We start from the raw sequence: 10,232 nt of genomic DNA on the forward strand, positions 1-10,232 counted from the left end.
GACAGAACAAAGAGCATAGTGTATAGGAGAACCAGCCATCAGACTGGGTGGTTTTATCTGTCCTGTTCACATGTACAAGTTAGTATTAATACGCATGTGGTAATTGAAATAGAAATTTTGACACATATCCCAACTCCCGAGACACCCTCGCAGGGTCACGGCCAGGGTCACGGCCAGGGTCACGGCCAGGGTCACGGCCAGGGTCACGGCCAGGGTCACGGCCAGGGTCACGGCCAGGGTCTCATGTGTAATGGCTAGAAAAGTCTAGTGTGTACTGTGGAGGACAAACCTCTCCTGGTATCACAGGTGCCTACTGTAGGGTTGAGGTAGTGAGGTAGTGTGTAGGGTACATACCTCTCCTGGTATCACAGGTGCCTACTGTAGGGTTGAGGTAGTGAGGTAGTGTGTAGGGTACATACCTCTTCTGGTATCACAGGTGCCTACTGTAGGGTTGAGGTAGTGAGGTAGTGTGTAGGGTACATACCTCTCCTGGTATCACAGGTGCCTACTGTAGGGTTGAGGTAGTGAGGTAGTGTGTAGGGTACATACCTCTCCTGGTATCACAGGTGCCTACTGTAGGGTTGAGGTAGTGAGGTAGTGTGTAGGGTACATACCTCTCCTGGTATCACAGGTGCCTACTGTGGGGTTGAGGTAGTGAGGTAGTGTGTAGGGTACATACCTCTCCTGGTATCACAGGGGTCTACTGTAGGGTTGAGGTAGTGAGGTAGTGTGTAGGGTACATACCTCTCCTGGTATCACAGGTGCCTACTGTAGGGTTGAGGTAGTGTGTAGGGTACATACCTCTCCTGGTATCACAGGTGCCTACTGTGGGGTTGAGGTAGTGAGGTAGTGTGTAGGGTACATACCTCTCCTGGTATCACAGGTGCCTACTGTGGGGTTGAGGTAGTGAGGTAGTGTGTAGGGTACATACCTCTCCTGGTATCACAGGTGCCTACTGTAGGGTTGAGGTAGTGAGGTAGTGTGTAGGGTACATACCTCTCCTGGTATCACAGGGGTCTACCGTAGGGTTGAGGTAGTGAGGTAGTGTGTAGGGTACATGCCTCTCCTGGTATCACAGGTGCCTACTGTAGGGTTGAGGTAGTGTGTAGGGTACATACCTCTCCTGGTATCACAGGGGTCTACTGTAGGGTTGAGGTAGTGAGGTAGTGTGTAGGGTACATACCTCTCCTGGTATCACAGGTGCCTACTGTAGGGTTGAGGTAGTGAGGTAGTGTGTAGGGTACATACCTCTCCTGGTATCACAGGTGCCTACTGTAGGGTTGAGGTAGTGAGGTAGTGTGTAGGGTACATACCTCTCCTGGTATCACAGGTGCCTACTGTAGGGTTGAGGTAGTGAGGTAGTGTGTAGGGTACATACCTCTCCTGGTATCACAGGTGCCTACTGTAGGGTTGAGGTGTTCAACTGGTTTAATGACCACTTGGACCAGTTTGGCTGCTTGCATGTACTGATACATACGCTTGAAGGTCCTCTCACTGATACTCTGCAGAGAGAAAACACACTGCATGTCCTGATACACACACTAACCTCACACTGCTGGTACACACTCTCTAACCTCACACTGCTGGTACACACACTCTCTAACCACACACTGCTGATACACACACTCTCTAACCACACACTGCTGATACACACACTCTCTAACCTCACACTGCTGATACACACACTCTCTAACCACACACTGCTGATACACACACTCTCTAACCTCACACTGCTGATACACACACTCTCTAACCACACACTGCTGATACACACACTCTCTAACCACACACTGCTGATACACACACTCTCTAACCTCACACTGCTGATACACACACTCTCTAACCTCACACTGCTGATACACACACTCTAACCTCACACTGCTGATACACACACTCTCTCTAACCTCACACTGCTGATACACACACTCTCTAACCTCACACTGCTGATACACCCACACTGCTGATACACCCACACTCTCTAACCTCACACTGCTGATACACCCACACTCTCTAACCTCACACTGCTGATACACCCACACTCTCTAACCTCACACTGCTGATACACCCACACTCTCTAACCTCACACTGCTGATACACCCACACTCTCTAACCTCACACTGCTGATACACCCACACTCTAACCACACACTGGCTGATACACCCACACGCTCTACCTCACACTGCCTGAAACCCCACTCTTACCTCACAACATGCTGAGATACACCCACACTCTCTAACCTCACACTGCTGATACACCCACACTCTCTAACCTCACACTGCTGATACACCCACACTCTCTAACCTCACACTGCTGATACACCCACACTCTAACCACACACTGCTCAACAATGCACTGTTGACTGGAACACACACACACACACGGAGGTCTCACCAGTTGGTCTCGTAGTGTGATCATGGAGGCTATGTGGTTGGGCGCCTCCGACAGGAGGTTAGAGGTCAACTCCATCAGGATATCATACTTACTACGCCTGGAGAGAGAGACCCAACCAAATCATGAGAAAACCAAAAGGTAATTACTTGACACATTGGAAAGAATTAACAAAAAAAGAGCAAACTAGAATGATATTTGTCCCTAAACAGAGAGTACACAGTGGCAGAATACCTGACCACTGTGACTGACCCAAACTTAAGGAAAGCTTTGACTATGTACAGACTCAGTGAGCATAGCCTTGCTATTGAGAAAGGCCGCCGTAGGCAGACATGGCTCTCAAGAGAAGACAGGCTATGTGCACACTGCCCACACAATGAGGTGGAAACTGAGCTGCACTTCCTAACCTCCTGCCAAATGTATGACCATATTAGAGACACATATTTCCCTCAGATTACACAGACCTACAAAGAATTCGAAAACAAATCCAATTTTGATAAACTCCCATATCTACTGGGTGAAATACCACAGTGTGACATCACAGCAGCAACACTTGTGACCTGTTGCCACAAGAAAAGGTCAACCAGTGAAGAACAAACACCATTGTAAATACAACCCATATTTGTGCTTATTTATTTTCCCTTTTGTACTTTAACCATTTGTACATCGTTACAACACTGTATATAGACATAATATGACATTTGTAATGTCTTTGTTCTTTTGGAACTTCTGTGAGTGTAATGTTTACTGTTACTAAACAAAAGTGAAATAACCAATACAAATGATCAAGTTCACTTGCTTTGGAAATGTAAACATAAGTTTTCCATGAATCAGACAGTGTGTACTGACCGGTCTACGTGGAAGCGTTTGAGCAGCAGCAGTATGGAGTGTTGCTGTGCTCCACTGGCCAGTCTGATGACGTGAGACTGCATGGTGATCAGATCATTCTGCGTCAGAGACTTCCTCAAGTAGTGCATCTTCCTCGGGTCCGTCCTGCACCAATCACAACACAGCTTATTACATAGTGTGACCAATCAGAGCAGACTATAGTGGTATTCTAGCAACTTTACAGAGATGAAAGTGTGACAGAGAGCATGCTGGTACATAAACACTAAAGAGGTAGAGGAGATCACTGTGGTTTTCCTGTCAAGCCAGCTACTTCAATGAGCAGGAGTGCAGGTCTCTCAGTAGCTAGAGGTAGATATGTGTTTTCCTACTTGAATGAGCAGGAGTGCAGGTCTCTCAGTAGCTAAAGAGGTAGATATGTGTTTTCCTACTTGAATGAGCAGGAGTGCAGGTCTCTCAGTAGCTAGAGGTAGATATGCGTTTTCCTACTTGAATGAGCAGGAGTGCAGGTCTCTCAGTAGCTAGAGGTAGATATATGTGTTTTCCTACTTGAACGAGCAGGAGTGCAGGTCTCTCTGTAACTCTCCCTGCCAGCGGGCCCTCCCCAGCCTTTCCAGGATACAGTATGAGTGGTCAGTCAGCTTCATGTCCGGGTCTCCTCCATCACCTATCAACACCCTGAACCTTACCCTCTGGGAGGCCACCATTACCAGCTTCCTCCCCCACCTGGAGGACGAGAGGTTATCATGGGTTAAGGGTTGTTTTAGGACCATGCTTAGTATCTTCCTGACTAGTTCATGACAAGTTGTGGATTGATTCTACCTCGGGGAGAGGTCATCAGTTGGGGCTATGACTTTCTGTAGTCGGCCAGCTAATGTAATGTTAACAGCCGGTCCCATATCACACCCTATCCCTCCCCCTTGGCCCTAAACCCTTGATGTAACATGCTGACCATATCGCTCGCATCGCTAAATAAATGTAAACACACGTTTTTCAATTATTGCACCCACGCTGCTCGCGCACTAACGAGCGTCTGCGTTTCCAAGTGCTAAAATAGAAGTCAGTTCTATTTGTGACGCTGAACACGGTGCAAGTCCTGCCTCTCCCATTTCCTCATTGGTTTATAGAAGCAGATACCCACATGCCATCTCCTCATTGGTTACACCAACGTGCACCATCGTTTACATCACCCTCTTCAAAGGGGGAGACACTCTAGACCCAAACTGCTACAGACCTATATCTATCCTACCCTGCCTTTCTAAGGTCTTCGAAAGCCAAGTTAAACAGATCACCGACCATTTGGAATCCCACCATACCTTCTCCGCTATGCAGTCTGGTTTCAGAGCTGGTCATGGGTGCACCTCAGTCACGCTCAAGGTCCTAAACGACATCATAACCGCCATCGATAAGAGACATTACTGTGCAGCCGTATTCATCGACCTGGCCAAGGCTTTCGACTCTGTCAATCACCACATTCTTATTGGCAGACTCGACAGCCTTGGTTTCTCAAATGATTGCCTCACCTGGTTTACCAACTACTTCTCTGATAGACCTCTGGTACTCTCTATAGGGGTGCCACAGGGTTCAATCCTCGGGCCGACTCTCTTCTCTGTATACATCAATGATGTTGCTCTTGCTGCTGGTGATTCTCTGATCCACCTCTACGCAGATGACACCATTCTGTATACTTCTGGCCCCTCTTTGGACACTGTTAACCTCTCTGGGCTAGGTGGCACCAAATCGTCCCTCCTACGTAACAGCCAGTTGAATCCTGTGGCGCGATTTTCAAATCCCTTAGAAATGCTATTACTTCAATTTCTCAAACATATGACTATTTTACAGCATTTTAAAGACAAGACTCTCGTTAATCTGACCACACTGTCCGATTTCAAAAAGGCTTTACAACGAAAGCAAAACATTAGATTATGTCAGCAGAGTACCCAGCCAGAAATAATCAGACACCCATTTTTCAAGCTAGCATATAATGTCACAAAAACCCAGAAGACAGCTAAATGCAGCACTAACCTTTGATGATCTTCATCAGATGACACACCTAGGACTTTATGTTATACAATACATGGATGTTTTGTTCAATCAAGTTCATATTTATATCAAAAAACAGCTTTTTACATTAGCATGTGACGTTCAGAACTAGCATACCCCCCGCAAACTTCCGGTGAATTTACTAAATTACTCACGATAAAAGTTCACAAAAAACAATTATTTTAAGAATTATAGATACAGAACTCCTCTATGCACTCGCTATGTCCGATTTTAAAATAGCTTTTCGGTGAAAGCACATTTTGCAATATTCTAAGTAGATAGCCCAGCATCACAGGGCTAGCTATTTACACACCCACCAAGTTTAGCACTCACCAAAGTCAGATTTACTATAAGAAAAATGTTATTACCTTTGCTGTTCTTCGTCAGAATGCACTCCCAGGAGTTCTACTTCAATAACAAATGTTGGTTTGGTCCCAAATAATCCATAGTTATATCCAAATAGCGGCGTTTTGTTCGTGCGTTCAAGACACTATCCGAAAGGGTACAAAAAATGTCTAAATATTCCATTACCGTACTTCGAAGCATGTCAACCGCTGTTTAAAATCAATTTTATGCCATTTTTCTCGTAAAAAAGCGATAATATTCCGACCGGGAAAGCGTGTTTACGTTCAAAGAGAGAGAAAATAAAAACATGGGATCCCCTCGTGCACGAGCCTCAGTCTGATGGTCCCCTGATAGAGCATTTACCAAAGGCGCTAATGTTTTTCAGCCAGCGGCTGGAATTACATCATTCAGCTTTTTCCCGGGTTCTGAGAGCCTATGGGAGCCGTAGGAAGTGTCACGTTACAGCAAAGATCCTAAGTTTTCAATAAACAGAGCCAAGAAGCTCAAGGAATGGTCAGAGAGGGTACTTCCTGTTTGGAATCTTCAGGTTTTTGCCTGCCATATGAGTTCTGTTATACTCAGACACCATTCAAACAGTTTTAGAAACTTTAGGGTGTTTTCTATCCAAAGCCAATAATTATATGCATATTCTAGTTTCTGGGCAGGAGTAATAATCAGATTAAATCGGGTACGTTTTTTATCCGGCCGTGAAAATACTGCCCCTTAGCCATAACAGGTTAACAAACCTCCAGACGAGCTTCAATGCCATACAACTCTCCTTCCTTGGCCTCCGACTGCTCTTAAACGCAAGTAAAACTAAATGCATGCTCTTCAACCGATCACTGCTCGCACCTGCTCGCCCGTCCAGCGTCACTACTCTGGACGGCTATGACTTAGAATACATGGACAACTACAAATACCTGGGTGTCTGGTTAGACTGTAAACTCTCCTTCCAGACTCACATTAAGCATCTCCAATCCAAAATTAAATCTAGAATCGGCTTCCTATATCGCAACAAAGCATCCTTCACTCATGCTGCCAAACATACCCTCGTAAAACTGACCATCCTACCAATCCTCGACTTCGGTAATGTCATCTATAAAATAGCCTCCAACACTCTACTCAACAAACTGGATGCAGTCTATCACAGTGCCATCCGTTTTGTCACCAAAGCCCCATACACTACCCAACATTGCGACCTGTACGCTGTCGTTGGCTGGCCCTCGCTTCATACTCGTCGCTAAACCCACTGGCTCCAGGTTATCTACAAGTCTCTGCTAGATAAAGCCCAGCCTTATCTCAGCTCACTGGTCACCATAGCAGCACCCACCCGTAGTACGCGCTCCAGCAGGTATATCTCACTGGTCACCCCCAAAGCCAATTCCTCCTTTGGTCGTTTTTCCTACCAGTTCTCTGCTGCCAATGACTGGAACGAACTGCAAAAACTCTGAAGCTGGAGACTCATATCTCCCTCACTAACTTTAAGCATCAGCTGTCAGAGCAGCTCACAGATCACTGCACCTGTACATAGCCCATCTGTAAACAGCCCATCTGTAAACAGCCCATCTGTCTAATTACCTCATCCCCATACTCTATTTATTTAACTTGCTCCTTTGCACCCCAGTATCTCTACTTGCACATTCATCTTGTGCACATCTACCATTCCAGTGTTTAATTGCTATATTGTAAATACAGCTCTACAAACATTGAAGTGGGCTTGGGCGATATACCGTTTATATAGCATACGGGGGCATTTGGAAACACCGACGGTATGATTCTCAATATCGCCTCACGTGCGTGCTCCGCCACCGCTTAACGATAACGAGGTATAACTATAACTTTTAACCTATATCCAGCTCAGGGATCCAGCTATGCATTTGGTTTGCTAACTTGTTAAGATCAAACTTCTTGATTACAGCAGAGACATAACAGCCTGAGTAACAGCTTCTTCAGCTAACAAGCCACTCCTTGCCTCTCTGTCATTGCCAAACAGACTGGCCTTTCTACCATCTTCAAATATGAACATTCTATCATTAATGAGCACGAGGAGAACAGAGGACTTGATCGTGATTCGATAACCCCTCACAGCTATCTTCCAATCTCAAACATTATCTAAATATTGGCTTTTATTTTATTGAAATTTCAAACATTTTTAAGGATACAAACTCAAATGTGTTACAAAAATCTAAAATACAACAGCTTGCCAAGCTAACAGCTATCAAAATACAACAGCTTGCCTAGCTAACAGCTATCAAAATACAACAGCTTGCCTAGCTAACAGCTATCAAAATACAACAGCTTGCCAAGCTAACAGCTAAACGTTTGTTTTTGACTGTTATAATTCTAATTATATTCTTTAGGCTCTACATGTTGTCATGGAAAATATCAATGTCATTTCTAACAACCAATGAGCAACTCCGGTGTAAATCTAGCTGCATATTGAACATTGAGATTTCTTTGACAATGACAAGGAGTGGAATGTTAGCTAAAAAGACCGGTACTCAGACTAGAGACATTTAATCACCTCCTGGATCAAGATCCCTGTTGCCTAAATTGTTTTGTGTGTCAAATAGCACCTTTGTGTGTACTTCCAATAATACCGTATACTGTATGGTACAGAAACGGTATGAAGATCTGGATACCGCCACAAAAATGTGCCCTTAAGGGTTGCGGCCAAGGAGAGGTGGAGAAATTGGGACCAGCTGGATATGAATGTCTTTGAGATATCTTGAATCTTCAGACAGTTTACCCCCCCCCCCCCCCCCCCCCCCCCCCCCCACACACACACACACACGGATTAATCTTCTGCCAGTTTCTCCCACCTTTTGAAGGCATCCTCTAACGTTAGCCGTGGCGTCAGGTCGGTGGTGCGGATGATTGGGGTGACGTTTCTCCTCTCCTTGAAGAAGACGCACGAGCCCTGGATTCCCCTCTTATCCTCCAATAAGATCTGGACAGGGTAGGAGTCCACTCTGTCCCAACAAGATGCTTCCTGAATCCCTGTGTCTGGATCTATGTCTGCAAACCTGAAGAACAGACATATGGCATGGAGAGGGATAGTGGCGTTGGCAACGTGCACACAGCTAACTGAACATTTGGCACTGAGCATGGCTAGATATTTAGCCATCAAGGTTAGTTAACTAGTTAGCGTCAGCTTTGGAGTCAGGGCTTCTGAATGGTTTTACTAGCTAGTTAGTTAGATAGCCTCTGAATTTGAAACAAACTATCAAACAATGCCATAACGCTACAAATGTACAATATAGGGAAAATGTTTAGTAGGACTGTTGTTAGGCACTGGGAAATCCATGTTCAAAATAAACTTTCGCAGTTGGAGCTAGTTTTTTCTCTCCAATTTCTCAGTCGTCTTGAACGCACTGAAGTAGCTAGACAAGTAACGGCTCGATCACGCCGACAGTGTCAATGCATTTTGGTACACCTGAAGTACATTCATTCCAATGGAACGCTGCGTTTGCCTTGCAGCATTGCGTTGCAGAGGCAGTTGCAGTGAATACGTTGGATTTATCTAAAGTATGCGTCAAACTGTATGCGCAGACGGCTTGACAGAAATGGTAGCAGAAGGTGAATGTTGAACACATATCCAGATGATGCTCCGTCCCATTTTTCGTAATGACACTGTACGTGTGATCGACGCGTAAGAAAAACTCCAACCTACCTGTCGACGAGCACGACATCCGCTCTCTCTTGCGGCAGCTCGTAGAAGTCGACTTCGTGGTTCGAGACCAAGGATTTCCAAATGAACTCTTTAGTATACGGGTCCAGATTCCGTGGGAAAGCAGGGTTCCTCTTTTCCAACCGAATCCACAGAGAGAGGATAGTAACCCCGTCCAGTCCCTCCAACGCCACTTCGTCCATCACTATGTCTAGCGGATCCATGGCTAGCAAACTAACGTTAGCTCGCTAGCTCCGCTGCGAATTCGTGACTCAAAGTTAAAAAAATGACCAGCTACTACTGTACGGCTCGATATGCATTCAAAGCATCTGAATTGTATCCTGTTTAATTAAAACCGCCAAATTAAAACGTTAAATCAAGCACATTTCACGCAAAAATGTATGTTTTCTTTGGGAGCTGCCGTTTCAACTGTGTTCCTGTCGTTACGTTGCACATGTAAACTTTGACCTTGTGTTGTACGTCATTCGCGTCGAACGGTCAGGTTACCTGAAGGACATCCCCCAATGTTCCACAAGATGGCGTACTACTCACATTTACCTGGAAAAATAAAACGGAAACTGTAGTCATCACAACAATTAATTGAGGGCAATAAACTGAAATCAACAAACGTTATTGCATCCAACTCCTGATATTAATGGGCTGAGCTAAAATATGTTGCGGAATAGCTTGGGACTGTCCTTACAAAGGGTGCACTAAACCGAAGGGAACAAATAGTCAGGAGGATTGCCTGCATACATTATGGGATTTTAAGTACAGTCCTGGACATAAAAGCATGTTCAAGAGAAACTGCCGCTAGGAATAGGGCCCTAGATTGGTACCTTTTGCAGACTATGTATAGATTGGTAGTAGGGATGCACCGATATGACATTTTTGGCCGATACCGATATCCAATATTTTCCTTGCCAAAAAAAACGATACC

General features: G+C 45.2%; 1 protein-coding gene across 1 annotated transcript in view; it reads right to left on the reverse strand.

Annotated features, from left to right (window-relative positions):
• Nucleotides 1-9,850, reverse strand: part of gtf3c1 (general transcription factor IIIC subunit 1) — a 69,334-nt gene extending 59,484 nt beyond the window's left edge. The window contains exons 1-6 of the mRNA XM_029739836.1: nucleotides 9,296-9,850; nucleotides 8,445-8,648; nucleotides 3,784-3,960; nucleotides 3,238-3,381; nucleotides 2,392-2,488; nucleotides 1,339-1,502 (exon numbers count right to left, since the gene is read on the reverse strand). Coding sequence (XP_029595696.1) covers nucleotides 1,339-1,502; nucleotides 2,392-2,488; nucleotides 3,238-3,381; nucleotides 3,784-3,960; nucleotides 8,445-8,648; nucleotides 9,296-9,516 — 1,007 coding nt within the window. The 5' untranslated portion in view covers nucleotides 9,517-9,850. The remainder of the gene's footprint in view (nucleotides 1-1,338; nucleotides 1,503-2,391; nucleotides 2,489-3,237; nucleotides 3,382-3,783; nucleotides 3,961-8,444; nucleotides 8,649-9,295) is intronic.
• Between the last annotated feature and the right edge of the window lie 382 nt (nucleotides 9,851-10,232).

This window comes from Salmo trutta, chromosome 38, assembly GCF_901001165.1.
Source record: "Salmo trutta chromosome 38, fSalTru1.1, whole genome shotgun sequence".
Classification (NCBI taxonomy): Eukaryota; Metazoa; Chordata; class Actinopteri; order Salmoniformes; family Salmonidae; genus Salmo; species Salmo trutta.